The following is a 19,943-nucleotide window of genomic DNA, read 5'->3' as shown; positions in this document are numbered from 1 at the left end:
GGTGGGGGAGGCATAGGAAGACACCCACTTGGCAGAGGGCTGTGATGACATGGTGAGATCTGGGAACATGCCGCCCTCTGAGCCAACAAAAGGACAGAGTCTGGAGCTGGAGAGAAAAGACAACTCGACACCCAGGTGACCTTGAGCATATGGGCACCTTTCTGGGCCCATGTCCTCCTCTGTCACGGGGACGCCATGCGGCTGAGACAGTGCACAAGGAAGCGCTCAGCAGTCCGTCACAGGCTGCCCAGACGTCCGGAGACATTACCAGTGGCACCGTTAGAAAACCACTCCAAGCCCGCTGGCCTGTGAGGCGGGCAAACGAGACAGCCTCTGAGCACGTGCACGCCAGCACCTGCCCTTCCGGAATCACACGCGTGGAGTTCAAAGCAAGGCGGTGATGGGGCGCCCAGCACCAAAAGGTAAAGGAGGGAGCGAGAGCTTCAGAAGCAGTCCACGTGTTAGTCGTGAGGCAAGGCAGAAAGGTCACAGGGCAGCAGGGAGGACCGCGGGCGGTGGGCACTGGGAAGGCAGCTGAGCAAATTAATGCCACGCATGCAAGAACCCTTCCTGAGGCCTGGCATCTGGCTTTCCAGGGATCCAGACATGCGTTTCCTGGTAACGGTGCCCGTTCCCAGTTACTGGACCAGAGCAGCAGTGCCAAGGACATCCAAAGTAGATGCCCACTGTCCAGGAGCCAGGGGAAGAGGGGAACTGGAGGATGTCCCTGGCTGGAATCTGGGCAGGAAACCATTCAGACACCCTGGTGGCTCTGCCATTGAGCTTACAACACAGCCGTGCTCACCGAGGACGGTGCGCGAGCAAGCCTCCCCCCTCACTCACTCAAGAGGAAGATGCGGGTTCCCAGGAAGCTGATGGATGAACAGACACAAATCTACTTTCACTGACCTCCCACTGCCAAGCCCACGTGGGGCACAGCTGTCCAACTTTCTGGCCCTGATAATCCACCATAGTTGGTATTCACATTTTGATGCTTTGTAAATTCCCAAAGGTCCCCACCATCACTGATGGCTTACTTTGTTTCTGCTATGGAGGTACGCAGTGCTGGTGACAACAAACAAAACAACTGTAAAACTCTGGCTGTGAGTTTCCAAAAGGGAGGCAATAAGTAAGTGCCACGAGAGCCCCTCCTTCACCTTACTACCAGCCAGAAACACAGACCCCCGAGTCCATGAAATGTTACCCGGGGGGGGGGGGGCGGTTGTTTTCCCAAGATGCTTTGTATTGATTCAAGCTTTTTATTAAAGTTAATCCAATGTAAGTTGTAAGTAGTGGATTTCCACTGAAGAGGAATTCTTGACCACATCTGGAAAGAGCGAGCGATGTGTTACGTGATTTCGTCTCTGCTCGTACAGTGAGTGACTCACGATGGTGCAGCTGCCGGGTCTCACCCGCTCACCACACTGCTCTGTGTTAACCACATTCGACTTCCGGACCACCGCACCGGCTGGAAAGGAGAACCCGCCTGCCCCATCTGTGGGCTCCGCCTCGCGGTGAGGACCCCGGGAGGATGCCAGCGTGGCTACCCCCTCCTGACGCCCAGCCCCACTCAGACAGGCTCGTTCCACTGTGCCAGCCACGCCTGTGCAGGCCTCCCCGTGTCCTCATGTCCGTGGTGAGGATGCCCCTCTGCAGCAGCACATGGCAGCAGCAGAGCCTCGGCTGCTGCACCAGGTGGAGCGCTGGCAGCAGCAGGAGGGCCTGGGCAGTGAGGAGCCGTCACCACGCGGAGATCTGACACAGAGATCAGCCAGGGAAGCTACGAGCGGACATGAGGCCAGGCCAGCCACACCCCGCAACACACTGGCACCCTGAACAGAACATAAGCTCTCACTCATTCATAGGAAACAGCCCTTCAAGGAAGATCTGCTCTGTGTTTTTCACTTACGACGAATTTGTTAGCAGTAAGCATTCAACTGTGTATTTTGGGGGAAAAGTGTATTTCTTTTAGAGGTTCTGGTCAATGCAGGTAACACTACTTCCCAGAGAAATGTCCTGCAAGTCACAGCTGCTCTCACCACCTAGCCCCACCCTTACTTACACTGAAGTCGTACCTGCTGATGTCAAACCCCTTACAGAATAGTTGGAAGATGCCAAGGTCTCAACTCCGGCACATCTAAAGATGCCAAACACTGAGCCCGAGCCAGAGCTGCCCACAGAACCAGGCACCCACAAACACACATGGAATGTTCAGTCTAGGGGCTGTGGTCATTACAAAAGCAGCAAGTTTCCCTTTAGCTGGCCGACTTAAGGACTGCCCGATGCATATCTAAAATGTCACTGGGACAGGTCCCCCCTCCCTGCCCACGAAGGCTGGAGGCCATATGCAGCGGAGAGCTGTCCTTCAAAGGGCTTCTCGGAAACCCTTCCTCATCTACGCTCCTGGAACAGACTCGGACTGAGTAACATAAATACTGTCACGATCACAGAAGCAAGTCCCTCATCTCTTTCTGCTCTGCAAAGTGGGTCTTGCCCTGTTGGAGCCACGTCCCTGGCTGTACTGTGAGCTCTCAGAGCCCATGGGGGTGTCACCCCTCTGCCCCAGGCTTCAGCAAGTGGTTGGGGAAGCAGCATAGGCCATGTGGTTGCCTCTCAGTGAAAGTCGGCTGGCCCGTCACACCTGGAGGTGGGCACACCGCTGGATGACGTCAGCACAGGTCTCTGAATCTCCGGACCCCTCTGGTCCCAAGCTGTCCCCCAGCCACTGCAGGAGCAGCAGAATAGAGAAGGGGCTGATCCAAGCCTGTCTCTTGCAGGACGCGTCAATCTGCTCAGGACAGGTCAGGGCCAGATGTCGCCCAGCGTGCCGTACCCAGCACAGAGGTGACGGCAGAGAGGCGGAGGGAGGCTGGCCATGGGCACTGGGGTGTGGTCACTGTAGGCCCAAGGGGGGAAGCCACCACACGAAGCCAGCAGGAACTGGGGTGATTTAAAGGAAGATGTAATGTTTAATATAAAAAATCACCTTTGCTAAGTTATCTGCTTTGAGACATTTGTTATGACATGCAGAAGGTGCACATAAAGTCCATACTTATTCACAGAAGCTTCATGTTTCAATAGAAACAAGACACCAACTGGTAACCAATTTATCTACAAATGACACAGAGACTAAGTACTGTGCACTTTTCCTTGGAAATAGGGATTTTTACAAAGTCACATATAAGCTATCCCCAAGCTTTGTTCAAATAACTGATGTAATCGCATCACTCACATATGCTCCCACTGCCATGAGGAAAACTTCTCCAGGATATTTCAAAAACTAGCAGAAAACAAATGTGAAATCACAAAATTTAACTAGTACATTTTATCTCAATTACAACAGAATGAATTCTTCAAATAATATTCACAGATGAAAATCTCATGATCTGCAATGTTAATTTCAAAGGTAACCTGAATAGAAGAAAAATTCAGACTGTCACAGAATGAAAACCTTCAATAATTAAGTACTTCTTTAAACTTTAGGACCTAACCTATTAGCAAGCAAACTAATATTAAAAATACTTTCTTTTTTCCTTAACAAAAGGATACTGCCATTTTCTCCATGTCTACAAGACCGTCCAGAGCATTAGGAACATACTGAGGGTAACGAGGCACCGAGGTGAGGGTTGGGGCGGGGGGCGGGGGGCCAGTGCAACCGTCTGTCCAGAGCCCAGCAAACACGCCAAACCTGGGAAGGTAATGACGAGTGTCCAATTGAAACACTAGACCGTTACCTTCCCTTGTTTTACCATGTCCTTTGGAAAGCCACGATACTTCATCCCTCTGGTCTTTCCTGTACTGAACACCAAGGCCGGGATTGCTCCTGTGGTCCCTGAGGGCCTGAAGAAGATCCCACCGATGACGTGCCTCACTCACCCACAGGGGCAGGCCTGGGCTCCACGGGGCCCTCCGAGTCAGGACATTCAGCAGGCGCCGAGTTGAGCCTATGACCAGGCGCATTAGATACAGCATCCCAGACGCTGCTTCTGTTTAAAGTTTATCAAGTATACTTCTTTATACTGTGCTAAAATTAACACAGTATTCATCATTTTATTTATTTGTAAGCATACAATTTGGTTGTCATCAAATACATTCCCAACAGCAGGGCGCCTGGGTGGCTCAGTCGGTTAAGCGTCCGGTTTCGGCTCAGGTCATGATTTCACGGTTTGTGGGTTCGAGCCCCACATCAGACTCTGTGCTGTCAGCTCAGAGCCTGGAGCCTGCTTCGGATTCTGCATCTCCCTCTCTCTCTCTGATCCTCCCCTGCTGGAGCTGCCTCTCTCTGTCTCTCAAAAATAAATAAAAAACATTAAAAAGTTTTTTTTTAAATCATCCCCAACAGTAACTCTGCCCTCACTGAACACCACTCCCCATCCCCCTGCCCCAGCGCCTGCCACCCACCATCCCACTTTGTCTCTATCAATATGGCTGCTGCAGGAGCCTCATGTAAGTGGCATCGCACGGAGTTTGCTCTTCTGTGGCTGGCTTCTGTCACTCAGTGTCAGGTCCTCAAGGTTCATGCATATGGTGGCAGGTGTCAGAATGTCTTTCCTTTTTAAAGCTGAATAGTGTCCCACTGTACTGATGGACCACACACTGGGGTTTATCCATCTGCCCCTCGATGGACATCTGGGTTGTCTCCGATCCAACACGCAACTGCTGCGAAGAATGCCATGAACTTGGCTGCACAAATATCTGTGCAAGGCTGCTTCCCGTTCTTTCGGCTGTGTACTCAGAGGTGGACTTGAGGGCCCTACAGTCATTCTGTGTTTGACACTGTGAGGAGTCACCACACCGTTTTCCTCGGCGACTGCCCCGCTGTGCACTCCCACCAACAGCCCATGTCCCTCCATGCCCTCACCAACACCTGCTGGGAAAGTTGTCAGATCTTCTTCTGTACGATGTAGACTATGATTCAATCACTGTTTTTTGCATCATTAGCCTGCAAGTCAATCTGATAACAGGCCTAGTTATCTGCTGACCTTTCCTGAATTTGCTGCTTGCTGGCATCTGGATGGCTCTCTAATCCTTACGAGAGCCCTGCAAATTAGGCGCATCCATTTCTCTGATGACAAAAAACCTGAAGCTCCAACACCAGAGTGACTCTTCAGAGCCCCGTGGCGGGTGACAGGGGTGAGGCTGTCTGACTCTAGACCACTGAACATGCACTGGGGAGAGACGCCATTAATTGCAGCTCAAATAACCATGTTACAGAAGAAAATAAAATGGATGCATCCAACACTGGTCTCCCATGGAATTCCTAAGGCCAAGGCTAAAGCAGGTGTTTAAGTCAGAACTACGCTGACGTAAAGCAGCACTAAGTAAGCAGTACTGAGGGCAGCCCATGAGCACGTGAAGTCACAAGGGCTGAGCAGATGATGGCTCGAGTGACCGCACCCTGAGGGTGCTGCCAGCACCCAGATGCCCCTCTCCTGAAGGGCAGAATCAACGATGCCTGTTTCTCTCTGCCTTGCCCGGGTCCCTGGCTTCTGTACCTGCAGAACAGATACTCAGTACATTGAATTTGCTGCCCTTTCTCGCCAGCCACACAGCCAGGACCCAGCCCTGCTCTAAACCCTTGACCTGGGAAGATAACATCCGACCCAGACCCAACAAAGAGGAAGAGACAGCTTCAGGAGGAAAGTCCCCCAAGTGTTGTCCGCTCTGGGGCAGGCGGTCACAAGGTCTCAGGGAACACAGATTGGGCAGCAGTGGGTGAGCCCAGGGCTCTGCAGCTCCACCGGCCCCCAGGGGCCACACATGCAGCCTGCAGCTCCAGGACAGGACAGACAAAGTAGGGTTGGGGTGGAGCCTCCCATGACCATCCAGAGGTCTGTGGTCCAAAGGTCTGTGGCCCTTTGTATATGCCAAGCCCACGCCAATCCCCAAACACCCCTGAGAAGGCCTCCATGTCACTCTAAAACACAGACCGCCAGGTGAATATGGGTTTGTTATACAAAAGACTCCTGCTAAACCTTTACGATAATTACCGCACTTAGTCTGGACGCCGTCATTGCTTTGGACGCTAAGGATTAGCCCCATGTTTAATTCCTGGCCTATCTTGAGCCACTTTGAAGACCACGTGTGCCATGCGTTTGGAACAGCAGCCTGTTCCTATTTCCTATGTCTATATGCACCTACAGACATCCTAAAATTCTTTCTGGACATGTATGTGATACAGACCAATACAATTACTAAACGAACTGAAATAACCAACGAGGCTGTGATTTACGAGGCAGCCTTAGCTCTGTCAGCTGTGGTTGCAACACCGCGCTTCGTGCATCTCACACATGCAGCTCCCATCGCCCTTTCCCTCCGCAGAATGCCCCTCCAAGGGCGTCTCCAGGCTGTCACTGCCCAGTCCACAGCCACCTCCTCGAGCTGCCCACAGGCGGCTCTGGATACAAGAGGCACGGGGAAGGCTGCCGAGCAGAGCCCCAGGAAACGACACAGAACTGGTACCACACACGCCAGGGTTTCACCCACTCTTACCCTTCAGTTAATACCACTGCTTTCCCCAAGATTCCGAATATTTTGACAACTGTATTATATTTGAGCCTCTATGAAATATCCAATAAATATTCTCTAAGAAATCAGGGCACCTGGGTGACTCAATAGGTTGAGCATCTGACTTTGGCCCAGGTTGTGGTCTCATGTTTGTGGAGTTCGAGCCCCACATCAGGCTCTGTGCTGACAACTCAGAGCCTGGAGCCTGCTTCAGACTCTGTCTCCTCTCTCTCTGTCTCTCCCCTGCTAAAATTCTCTCTCAAAAATAAGTAAGTCTTAAAAAAATTTTTTTTTAATATTCTCTAAGAAATCATTTCTGTGGAGCATAATATCTTCTTTTCTTAGCTGACCCCCACTTAGTAACTGCTGGTGTCCTTTTGGTCACCTGTGGTCTTCCGAGAGGACGAACAAAGGGGGCTCACTGAGAAGTGCAGGGAGCTGACGGGGCAACCTGGGCTGGAGATGTGCCGGCAGGCAGAGCTGAGACCCCTGTAGTCCCACAGGACTCAGACTTCCCTTCGAGCACCAAGCCTGATGACTGTGCCAAACACCTAGAAAATGACGTCCAGCTGGGGGTGAACCCAGACCCTCTGCTCTTTTTCCTTTTAACTGCTGGCTCTGGAACAATTTAGTGGCACACTTTTTATCAAAATCCGATAGACAGCAGAAGCTTTTTAAAATTTAAAAGTTGGATTTTAAAAAACTGAAATGCTATTATGTATAGTTTTCAATGAAACAAGCAGACTTTATATCCTAGAATCATATATAACCAAGGTAAAGAAAAATACATAATAGAGAAATAAGTTGTCTGGCAGAGTAGAATTACTTGTCTAAAGTCACCTCTGGATAAACTGGAAAACATAACATGGCAATTATAGCATCTCTGAATCACTCTGCAGTAGAATTTTAGCTGAAGGTTTAGTCATTCTATCCATTTTCAACAACCTGGAACTAAAATAATTAACCACTATTACTGCAAAGTATTTTCTACTTGGTAAAGCACAACTTTTTCTACAGAAACAACACGAGAGTACAAAGACATATTAACGTGCCAGGCAAACAAAAAGAGAAAGAGCCGGCAGAAATGAGTGAGGGGCCGCAGGAACGTGCAGCTCCCGAGCAAGCGGTGTGCACAGAAGATGCAATTTTGAATGTGGTCTCGCGGGGCAGGCACAGACGTGTGTGTCATCCGAACAATAGCAAGCACACTCTGGGAGCGCAATAAAAATTAAACCATCACGAGAGTAAACTTTATCCCACAGCTTAAAGCAATATATATTCCAGACACTTTTGGGTAGCAATAATAAACATCTCATATTGAAAAGGCAAAAATTTCAACCCAAAAGGAAAAAGCAAACAGAACCCTTGCAAAGCCAAATGACGTACAAGGACTCTGGGCTTCACGGGGAAATGACACCATGGCCTCCGCAGACTGAACCTGCCAGAGCTACTTTCTGGAAAAGACTGTCCAAATTCTATTATTTCATTAAATTTCAACTTCTTGATTAGCTCTTTGAAATAAGTAATTAGCAATATCCACAAACCTACCTCACAACAAAGAACATCACCCTTGCTTTTCCCCCACCAGGCAGGTGAGCAACCTGGCCTGAGACTGGTCTTCCAAATTAACAAGTCCCTCCTACGGGAGAGGCCAGCACCGGTCACTAGGACACGACCTCCCTGGAGCGGGAGACCTGCGCGCCCCACCTCCTGAACAAGCCTGCATCCCACCGAAGGCGGCCCGCCGCTCTGCAGCCCGCACAGCGCCACTGGCCCGTCCTCTGGCCCACGCTGCCCTGGGACCACCGTCCCCCCAGACCCGCCAGAGCAGAGCACCCACGATGCTTCCCACACCCGGTCACGCTCAAGAGCCCTTCTCCACACAGGGGCGGCAAGGGGAGGGTGGGCGGCAGGGGGTGTGCCCCTTAGAACACCCCGGAAGAGGGTTTTCACACGGAGCTCTAACCTCACCGCCCCTGGCAACCGCCGCGCGGAGACACACAGGCTGAGACGCACTACGGGGCTCCGCCGCGGGCTCCCGGAAACTTGGGGGCCTCTCCCAGGACAGAGGGAAACAGGAGACCTCCCCCCCAGCCCCCAAAACCGCAACCTCAGCGCACAAAGGGTGTCGCCACCCTGCAAAGGCCCTGTACCACCCGAGACCCACGGCTGAGGGAAGCTGGTGGTGGCTCCGACGCCGTGTGTCGAGTCAGGGGCAGATGATGCGGTACCGAAGGCAGAGCCACGTGTACCGTGCGGGACTGAAAGTGTGCTCCGTCCTGCGCCGAACTCATGCGGTCAGCGCACCCGCGAGCACAGCGCACTGGAAGGCGGACAGAGGGAGGCTGCGCAGTGAGAAGGTGCATGGGACCCGCCGGTCCTTGTGGCCCGCTCGCCAGGGTCTCTGCCAGTGAGCTTCCAGCAGCTCCAGCCACATCTTGGTTCCCATCTTGGTTCCCCCCACACCCCATGTCTGAATGCACAACTCCATGGGCACCAGGAAGACTCACTCCTGGGGTTCCCACGTCCCCAGCGCAGGTCGCCCCTGAGCCCCCGCCTCCTCCAGGAAGGCCGTCTTCAACCCCCGACCTCCTTGGTGTGGGCTCCGCAATGACTGGACAGCCCCGAGCGAGAGCTGTCTGGGCCTCATTCAGGCAGGAGCCGCCACATCTCCAGACCACCCCGTCTGCCCCTTGTTAGCCTCCATCCTCATGCTGTCAGGGCGATTTTACAATACCTTAGGGTACAGTAGACAAAAAAAGGAAAAAAAAAAAAAGCCGACCTGGGAAGGTTGGCACCGAGGGGATCCATGCTGACATCCACAGGCTGTCTGGACCCTCATAGTCCCTTCCTGCCTCGTCCTGCACTGTAACCCTACAAGCACTGCAGTATTAATACCTCGGCTCAGAGACAGGAGAACTGAGGCTGATGGTGACCTTGCACAACCCAGTCAAGGGCACAGAGCTCCCGAGTGGCAGAGCTGGAATTCTGATCCAGTTTGGATTCAGGTAGAAAACCACAGGGCACAAGCTCCGCAAAGAGCAAGCAGACAGCCGCTGGACAGACAGGCTGCAAGCAGGTGCAGGAGAGCAAGCACACGGGCTGGGGAGGCCTCAGAGCGGTGCCAGCAGGACAGAGAATGCCACAGACACGCTCGGAGACTGGCCCGCCCTGGCAGGGACAGGGGTTCTTGCCCCAGGTGGGGCGAATGCAGAGGCACAGGCCTCTCAGAAGGCCCACAGCGCTGGGTCATGCTTGCTGTATGTGTGGCGGGGGATGGGAGAAGCTAAGAAAAGCCAGGAAGGAGTAAGAGATGGCACCAAGGGCATCTTGCCTGAGGGCATCGCGCCACAGATAAAAGGAGACAGGCAGGAAGACCTCAGGCCGGACAGGGACCCAGCTGGACTTTACATGAGTTATTCACACAGATCGTGACTGGGATCCCCCCGGTACTACTTACAGGAGCGGGACCTACATGCTGCGGGCCGTCTGCCCACATCCCGGCCTCCCCACACTGGATGCCGGCAGCACCTCGTCAGCTGTGGCACCCAGAAATGTCTTGGTGACAAACATCCCCTGGGGGCAAAATCATCCCCAGTGAGAACCACTAGGCTAATGAAGGGATACGAAAGCCACCAGAAACCCCGAGCCCCGGGTCAGCTGGTGCACACAACACTGCCCTGAGGATGGGCAAACCCTGGACAGTAGAGGCCCATCGTCTTGGGCTCCACGCTCCTCCTATGAGCAAATGACGAAGCATCTTCCAATGCGATTTCTGGTACAAAGAACCAGGCACAGGTGGAAACAGACCCCACAAGCAAGAGCAAGCAGAGGCCGAATGGCAGCAGCCCTCGAAGACCTGAAGCGTGGGGCTTACCACACAGACAGAAAGGGGCTCCCGTTTCCACAGAAACAGAACAGCTTGAATACGCCCACAGCACGGCCACGGAGCCACCAAGCCATGGAAACTCTGTGACCTTAGAACCCCTAAAACAGCCTTACGTCAAAGTGCTAAAAAATACATGAGTACTATCTTTTTACTGTGTATGATATTTACACAGGATATTAAACATTCGACTGTTTAATACTTTAGTCAGCCTATGTTTTAAATATAAATGTGTACTGGGCTAATCATAAAGCTCTTTCTTACATTTTTTTAAGTTTGTTTATTTTGAGTCAGAGAGAGACAGAGAGAAAGAGAGAGAGTGCGAGTGTGCAGGGGCGAGGCGGAGAAAAGGAGAGGCAGAATCCCAAGCAGGCTCCGAGCTGTCAACACAGAGCCCAACACGGGGCTCAAACCCACAAGCCGTGAGATCATGACCTGAACTGGACACTCAACTGACCGAGCCACCTGGGCGCCCCCATTACCACATGGTTTTCATCTTCGTCTCGACGGACGGAGCCCAGGAGCTAACACAATGTGTGCAGCTCAGCTACGGGCTAGAGAACAGAAGGGGGCTTACAAGAGACACCACCTACTACTGTATCTCCTTATTTCACTTTATTTTATAAATTCCATTGTTTCTGAGGAAAAAAAATCCCACTGTGTACACTTTTCTAGGAAAATTCTCCTCTAAGTTTGCTTGGCGTATTTGCTCACAGAACTTTTACCCTCTGGGAACCCAGCAGATCAGTGCCCGCCTCCCCAAAGCAACAGCAAGAGGCACACACTGCTTGTTTCCATCGATGGGACTTTTCCAAAGTGAACCTCAGTTTCCAAGCCTTCTTCACTGGTCTCTGCTAGATGTCACACAAACCACCAGTCACCAAGTCAGAAATAACAAAAACACATGCCCAGGCACACAAGCCTGAGGACGAAGAGGGTGGACGGTGGCAAGGGGCCGATGGTGAAAGCACTCACCCTGGGGGAAGCTAGCACACCCAGAAACCTCACCTCCGGCTGCCCTGGTGACGCGAGACGGCGCGGGCCCCTCATCAGGAGGGTACCCAGGAAGTGCCTATCTAACTACAACCTGGCTGCGACCAGGGGTCCTCGCCTGTCTTTCTCAAGGCGGTGCTGGCCACCTGAAGGTACTGTCATTTGTCACAGGGACTGCTGGAGCTTCTGACAAGCCCGGGGGAGGAGTCAGAAATGCAGAATGTTCTGGAACGTGTGGGATCACAGTCATCCTCATCCTGTGACACTTTCAAAGGTTCTGCCACACGATCAAACCTACCAGCAATCCAAGCCCAAAGCACAACCCCATGTGACATGTTAGCACGCAGAACTGTGCAGGAGCCGCACGCAGGGCTCCACGGGGACCCATGAGCCCTACAGCTCACGGGAAAGACGTACTCCATTTTCCTGGGAACTTTACAAAATGTCATCCACCATTTTGGAAAGACGGCAGCGCTGACATCAATGCAGATTATGAAACAAGACCGTGCAGGGCCGTTTACGGCGGTTTACTGCCTGCCCGAGTACTTCTGTCCTGTTACTCTTTCTTATCTCCTAGGTTTTTTAATAGCATATGCAGGTAGGTATTACCCAAGAATTTCACTCCAGGGCTGTGAAGGGAAGGTTACTAACTATGTGTATTTTAATGGGGGACACTGGGTCCGAGCCGGGCGGAAATCCCCAGTGTGCACACAAGGCAGGACAGCAAAACACATTTTATAAGAATATTCCTTCAACTTCTTTAAAAATAAAAATAACTAATATTTAACCTTTGATATCTAAATGGCTTAATAAGATTTTTTTTAAACCTGTTAATATTCATACCAGAGGAAATACTGAAAAGAGAGTAAAACACTCAAGCCCCTAGATCCAACAGAATTCAAGTCAGCGTCAACTGGACTTTAAGAAAAGCTGGAGCCAGAAACTGCTAAATATAAGGTAATGCAACTGGTCATAACACAATAAAAGATATTACCTTCAAAATGCATTATTGTTGCCAATTATAAGAATCACTTCAACTTAATTTCAAAAGCACAATCACCCTCAACAGAAAGAGTCTCTTTTCTAAATTCCGAGGAGTATTACATTAAGGCCATAACTCACCTTCCAGCTATAATACTGCCCTCCCTTATTGCAGCACCACCTTTCATAAATACTTCTCATCGACATGTCAGGCTAATTCACGTTAATTTTATTGTATTTTGGTGCTATCTCACATTGGTGTGCAATTACCTTTATCATTTTATTGCCAAGGCAGAAAGTAATCAGAACAATTATTCGAAAACGGAGGTTTATAAATTCTAAATCACAGTTGCTGGCATTTTTGATAAAACAGCAGCTTTATCTCAGGAAGTGGCAGGGACATGGGATAAATCATGCATCAGTCAAGTGTAGCTGACCCCCAGTGCATTGCACAATATCAGAAGTGCTTCCAAAGAAACTTCCCGGCATCATCCATCATCCTTCATATACTAAAATAGCTACACACCTGAAGAATAGAAGCTGGAGGATAATAAAAAAAAAAAAAAAGCAGAAGGAAAAAAAATTCCAAGCAAGGTGGGTAAAACCATTAACCGCTCTCGCTTTAAACTCTAAGATATGGTCCGTGCACATCAACAAGTATGACTTTACAATAACTCTAAATATCTGTATTCGTATTCATCAACTCAGTTTTAAATATAAATGAAATACGGAGTAGAGTCATAAACAGAAAAAGTGCATCCCTGGCTCACAGACATTCTCACGTTCTGCTTCGGTACAGCTGCTTCTAAGAGCGGCCATCTCGATCAGGTCCGTGTGGGCAGCGCCGGGACCCGCGTTACCATGGCTCTACGCCTGTTCCGTGGTCCTCATTTCCTTCAAAAGCTTATTGCTCAAAAATAAAGGGAGGGGAGTAACTTGATTTTAAAGACAAGAATACAGAGAGAAGTCCTTGAGTCCCCACACTGGTTTCTCCCCTAAGTTAATCACAGGTGACAGGAACAATGAAGCTGCACAGGCCATCAGGAAGGCAGGGGACCTAGCCCCAGTCACACATCCCCATGGAGGGGAAACCGCCCTGGGCCTCAGCTTCAGCTTTCCTTAGGGAAACACACTTGCCCCTCACACCACACCTCTGGCACACATCGTCCACACCTTGTTTTAACTCACTTTTATAAGGCAAGATAAAATAACCATGTTATCATCTATTTCCTGTTGTCAAAAAGCTAACATCCCAGAAAAAGAACGCTTCTGTACCTTTATAGAGGTGACCTCGTGCCAACGGACTATCAGAAGGTCTAGCTGGGTAAGAACTAAATTTATTAGTTGCATATGCCTGGCCCTGAGCCAGGCGCTTACACACATTATCTCATTTACTCCTCCCAGCAAACCCAAGGTGGAACACATTACTTGTAGACGAGAAGACAGATTGAGAGGTTAAGTAGCCAGTTCAAGGGCACAGCACGTAAGTAGCAGGTAGGTACTCAAGGTCAACTCCAACATACTTCAGAGCCTACACTTCTGCCAGACTCGTATCTATCTCCTAGACACAGACACTGTTCTCCCTGCACCAGTGAGAACAGCTTGGTTATTCCGTGGTAACAAACAGCACCAAACATCCAGCAAGGGCCTGGGTTAACCTCCAAGCGTCCCTGATCTTGGGGGCAGCTTCAGAACACCACACACTAGCCCGACCACCACAGCAAGGAAAGAATCATGCATACGCATCTAAATGCTCTGCCCTCCCTAGGACAAGATCTGGGCATTTCATAAAGATGCCCAGCAATTTCTCATCTTCATCTGGCAAAAAGTGACAAGAAGTCTGTATTTCTTTCTGTCAGCTAAGTTTTATGGTCCTTTGCCACCAGTAAACACAATTCCAGTATGAAGACTTCAAGACACAGGAGTTGGGTATAAAATCCTACATACCATAGTATCCATAAAGACACCGAATACTTTCAAACTTCTCACTGTCACACCTCTAAGTACAAATACGGTATGACCCCTGCTATATTAAAGTTCAATTCGAACTTTTAAAGAGCTTCAGGTGCATGTAATAATTTTAATAACTGTTTTTAACAAACTAAAGATTTATGATGAAATCTCTTTAGGTAAAAAGAACCAATCCAGCAAAAAATGGAATGAAAAGAAAATAAAATGGATTAACAACCACGACAAAAAATAAATCCTAAATTAGTAGACAATACTATAAAAGGAAGTTATTATTCACACAAAATTAATAGCAGAGGATCTTCAATGTTTCTTTTAGTTTCTTCTCAATATGCAATATTGGGTATTTGAAAAATTAGCAAATTAGCTGGTCCCATTTTGGAAACATGACATCTACTCTGAAACAAACGTATTTCACTTTCTGTCCGTTCCAATGCAGCCTCAACCTTGAGCCCCCAGCCACACTTATGTGAGTAGTTAGAATTCTATAGGCTAGTTTGTTGCCAAGCAAACACAGGAAATCCTTTCCCTCACAAATAGGATACTGCCTAGCAGACCATGTCTACACTAGTAATCCCAATGAAATGACAGACACGAGCCTCCCAAAGTCTGTTTATTTCCTGTTACAGAGAGTCCACTATGGACAAGAGCCAGGGTTCTCACCACCAGAGGAGGGTGGATGCTACAAGGAAACCTGCTGTACTGGATTTGAATTGGAGGTGTCAAGACAAACTCACAGTTTTTAATCCACATGCAGATGACAGGTACAGGGAAGTAAATACTGGAGGCATCATGATACAGAGCATGGGCCAGTGTCCACAAGGAGATCCCTTGCCCCGCCTACTGAGAGGGGTCAGAGGAATAGCACCTCAGCACCAATAAGCACACCAGCACCCAGATCTGGGTTTCTAAGTATCATCCTACAGGAAGAGGTACCTGGGCTCCCTGTGGACGTGACTGAGTCCAGCACTAGGGCAAGGAAGATACAGTTTAAGTTTGGATAATAGGTGGTGCCAGAAAGTAAGAAAGTGCCCAGGAGGTTGGGCTGTCATCAAGATACAGCAGTCAACCTCAAGGTGTTCCCGAGAGCCAAACCGGCAGCTACCAGAGTAATGACACTACTGCCCACCACCCCCAGGATAAAAAAAATCCACAAGCCCATTCTAGTAGAGATGATAGGAGAGAAAGAACAGCTCCTCCTTAAGAATTCCAAGTCGCAAGTGAAGAAAGAATAAAGGAAACAGATTAACATCAGGCACACAATGCAGTAACCATTGTTGCAGACAAGACATACCAACGGATGCTAAAATTAGTGGGTGAAAGCGTGAGAACCAAGATGTCTGCATGGTTCCAAACTATTTCCCCCAAGGTACTCATTAATTACACAGGGAGAAACAGTGACTTTATAGTTGGAAAAACATGATAGGTTCCACTTAACCAAGTGACCAAGGGTAGCGCTCCCAGTAACAGACATGTAGACCTCAGATATCCCAATGTGTGATGCCTTGAGAGGAGACATCACTTCTGTGCTCTTTTTCAACAAAAATGTGAAATTCAATCTGATTAGGAGACAACATCACAACTCAAAACATCCTACTAAATAACTTACCAGTGTCCTTCAAAAGCATTCAGGTCACAAGCAGCAAGGGAAGGACTGTCACAGTCTAGAAATAAAGACTAGATAAAGAGTACATGCCAGGTGGGGTCCTGGGCTGGGCAGCAAGCAGGACAGGGGAGGACATGCGTGAGGCTCACGGCGGCGCAGAAGCAAGGCCTGTGGCAGCAGCCGGTGCTGACCAGCACACTGACGGGTCACATGTTAGCTCCCCGGCGGTGGAAGCCACATAAGAACAAGCAAGGTAATGGAAGGTGTCAATGCTGGGCAACACCAGGCGCATGGTGTGCAAAAATGTCCGTGCTGTTATTTGCAGTTTCTGCAAGGGTGAAACTGTTCAAAATAGTCAAAAAACCCCATTCCACTGGCATCCACGTACCTGCAGCAGGGTCTACCTTGACCCCAAAGACCTGGCAGTTGAGAAACAAGGAGCTGGGCCCCGGGGAAGACAAGAAATATCTTCAGGGCCCTCATCACCCACCCCTGCACCGGCACAGTGCCGGCAGCGGCACTAATGTTCCCAATGAAAAGCCTAGCGCAGCCTCTGGGGTTCAGAGCTGGGAGCCTGCGTGCTGGCTTCCGACACACGTTGGCCGCTACGTGATCCAGGTCTGGGCTGGGAAATGAAGCGGCTAATAGATCTAAGGTGAGATTAGCGTGAGCTGGCCAGCAGCTTGAGGAGGAGATACAGCTCCTCCTTGTCAAAACTGGAAACCACTCAGAACATTTGCTCCATGGCTTCTAGGCTTCTACCCTGAAAGGCCTCTCTTGGCAAAAGAAAACAAAAAAGAAAGAAAAAACCAAATACACAAAGACTATCACATTAAAATGCAGTAATTAAAAGGGGGAGAGACGACATCTGAGTTTATTTAAAACAACACAAAACACTACTTTGGGGGTATATTTCTCCCTGTGTTTTCTTTCCCGAAGTATCTAGCCATGAAGACGGCTGGCACCGGCACATAATCCTATACGCCACAGTCACACAGGCTGATGTGACATACACCAGGAGACCCTGGCCCAGACGGCACAGCCCTGAGTGGGTTCCGGGTCAGGCCACATAACACATACGGGAATAAGAGCCAGAGCTGGCTACTAGTATTTTATTGAGACGTTTTCATAAGGAAGCCAGAGGTTGAAAGCACAGAGAAGATACTATACAAATTTTGATTTTACTAAAATGTTATGTCCCTTGAGTCAAGGTATTAATCTTGTTATAAAAGTGGTCTCTCCTCTCAGTGGCCATTCATTAAACATGCATAAATGTTTAAACGTACTTCTGTTATCAGATCGCATGAGAAGAGCAAATAAAATCACGCAGGACGAGGCGCACCAGAGCGGCTTCCAGAGGGAGGCGGACTGCCGGACGGTTCAGGCCCAGGAGTTCCAGACACGGGCGCTTCCTGTAAATACTTACCAAACAGCCCTCTCCATGTGTGACAAAGTTTGATCCCAAAGGAACAAATGATCAATTTTCTTCCCTTAACAATGGTGAAAATACAATTAAAAGAAAGAGTCCGAATAATGGCAAATAACTACAAACAAACTGCTCCCATCACTCAGTGCTCTCGGAAAAGGGCCTCGCGACCAGGCCGGAGCTCCCGGAACGGACAACGTGGCATCAATCTTGTCAGCACCACCCTGCCGGACAAGGGAAAACACCAAACAGGCTGGTGACAGCGTTGCGAATGTCATTACGTTCTCTGTGACCAGACACAGGGCTGTGTCTGCCAGAACTTGTATCCTGATGAAGTCTTGATGTCATTTTAACTACGTGAGGAGGCTCTGCAAAGGAAAAAGGGAAGAATCCTGGTGCAAACAGATAAGCCAGGAAAGACCAGACTCTATCCCTTGTGACAGAGAGCACGTCTGTGCTATCATTTCTCCCTTCTGATGGTGTGATATAGTGTAACGTTAGTACCTAAAAGGGGTCCAGAATTTTAGAGTAGGCCCAAAAGAGATGCGAATTTCCTTTCTCTACAAGCAAACGGGAATTGAAAAGCTGAGTAGGCTATCTATCATCTGTAATGAGTCATAATCGGCAAGCAAAATGTAGAAAAGTGCATCTTATCACTTGGCCTATAAAAGCTTCTGATCCATGGGGTAAAAACACACCAAACTCTAATAAGCAGTCTGTTATAACAAATAAACCCAAACACCTAATTACCAAGTGACTATTTATAGTTTCTAAAATAACTTAACCCACTTTTATGAAGCAGATATTTTAAGTTTCACAGAAAAATCCTGCCCAATTCCAGCATTAGATACTACATTTATTTTGCCCAGACCCAAAGGATAAAGAGATCTTTATAAATTACACTATTTGTACCATAAATTCAAAGAGAAAATAGTCTCATTTACAAACGGCAATTACTTACAAGAGAAAACTGAATTGTAAATTTTAATTGTTAATTTTGATGAAAATGGGAAACCTGGTCAAAGGGGAAAATCGCAGAGCTAACAGCAGGGGCTGCGTGTGTGGTCAGCAATGTCTCCATTCACTTCAATGGTTTTGCAACACAAGCTACTTTCCGGTAAAATCCCTTCTTCTTCTTTAATTCGGCCTACTTTATATTTTTAGCGTCCTGTTCAGGCAAATTACTCTCCCCATAGAGATGATGTCCCTGTTAAAACAGCACAGAGAGGGAAAAGTACGTACTCTGTTCATACACAGAAAGGAGTATCTAACACATGATAAAATAAATAAAGACGGGCAAAGAAGCCAAATGTCAGAACTGGAGTGCATATAAAGACCACCGAATGCCATGAAGGAAACACTGGCCACACCTAGGCCAGACTGTCCAATACAACAGCTGCGAGCCACATGGATGACTTGTTGAAATATAAATTAATTTAAATGTCATACAGTTAAAACTTCAGTTTGTAAGTCACACTCATCACATTTCAAGTGCCCAGTGGCCACACATTACTAGGGGCTCCATTCTGGAAGGCACAGGCATATACTTCCATCACTGCCAAAGGGCAGTGACAGCACTGACAACACTGTCACTTTACAAATGAGGGAAACTGAGACAGGAGGTAATGAGCTGATGGAGCTCATGGGGGTCATAGAATGAGTGGCTGGCCACTGAGAACATCATTCACTTCTGCCCAAGGTAAGCCAAAACTCCACATGGTCAGGGCCTTGTTCAAAGTTGTTAGCACACCCTACTATATACCCTACCCATGAGCAACCGACATGCATATAAGCATGATGCCTGAAATGACATGCATAAATGGCTGTAACTCTAGTGGGGAACCAAAACTGTAACACACAGTTGCAGACCTAAGAAGCAAGAGGCTGATGAGCAATTTCTCAACCCAAGACTTCAGACATCTTTCCTACTTGGTTTATTTCTCAAAAACTCCCATTAAACATCTTTGTGACAAAATCTTTTATTAATTCCTGAGGACAGAGTCTCAGTTATGGAAATGCCCTAAATATCCAACAATAAAAGAATGTTACCCGTTACAGTGGAACACTACGCCATCTCTAGGAATAATGTTGGCAAAAGTTCAATCATACGGATAAGTACTTATGATGAAAAGTCAGGTGAAAAACTCAAACAGAAAACTGTGATTGTCTCAGGTATCACAATGATCCTGTGAGTGTACATGTGGTTATGTGTGTACATATATGTGTGTGTACCATACAACCAAGAGAAGGAAAAAAAAAACAGAAAATACCAGCAGAAGCATAGACATCCAAGATACTGATGTCAGCACACAATAATTATGATTAATATGTTTAAAACTGGGGGCACCTGGGTGGCTCAGTTGGTTAATCATCTGACGCTTGATTTGGGCTCAGGTCTTGATCTCACAAGCCCCACATGGGGCGCTGTGCTGTTAGCACAGAATTCTCCCTCTCTGTCTGCCTCTCCCCCACTGTCAAAAATAATAAATAAACTTAAGATTAAAAAAAAAAACCTAACTGGAAAAGACAGCCAGACAAAAATAAGAATCCAGAGGATTTTAAATATGGAATTGAAA

The 19,943-nt window shown here is 48.6% G+C and overlaps 1 protein-coding gene across 7 annotated transcripts in view; it reads right to left on the bottom strand.

Moving 5' to 3' along the window:
• Positions 1 to 19,943, bottom strand: part of MGMT (O-6-methylguanine-DNA methyltransferase) — a 279,398-nt gene that overhangs the window by 231,399 nt on the left and 28,056 nt on the right. Inside the window, exon 2 of one of the 7 annotated variants that reach the window (XM_029932785.1) lies at positions 3,369 to 3,411. The exons of the other annotated variants lie outside the window; for them this stretch is intronic. Within the exon in view, the coding sequence (XP_029788645.1) occupies positions 3,369 to 3,411 (43 nt within the window). The remainder of the gene's footprint in view (positions 1 to 3,368; positions 3,412 to 19,943) is intronic. 7 annotated transcript variants of the gene reach the window in all.

The sequence above is a fragment of the Suricata suricatta genome, chromosome 2, assembly GCF_006229205.1.
Source record: "Suricata suricatta isolate VVHF042 chromosome 2, meerkat_22Aug2017_6uvM2_HiC, whole genome shotgun sequence".
NCBI lineage: Eukaryota > Metazoa > Chordata > Mammalia > Carnivora > Herpestidae > Suricata > Suricata suricatta.
The sequence above is the reverse complement of the archived record's forward strand: the minus strand, read 5'-3'. Positions and strand labels throughout refer to the sequence as shown.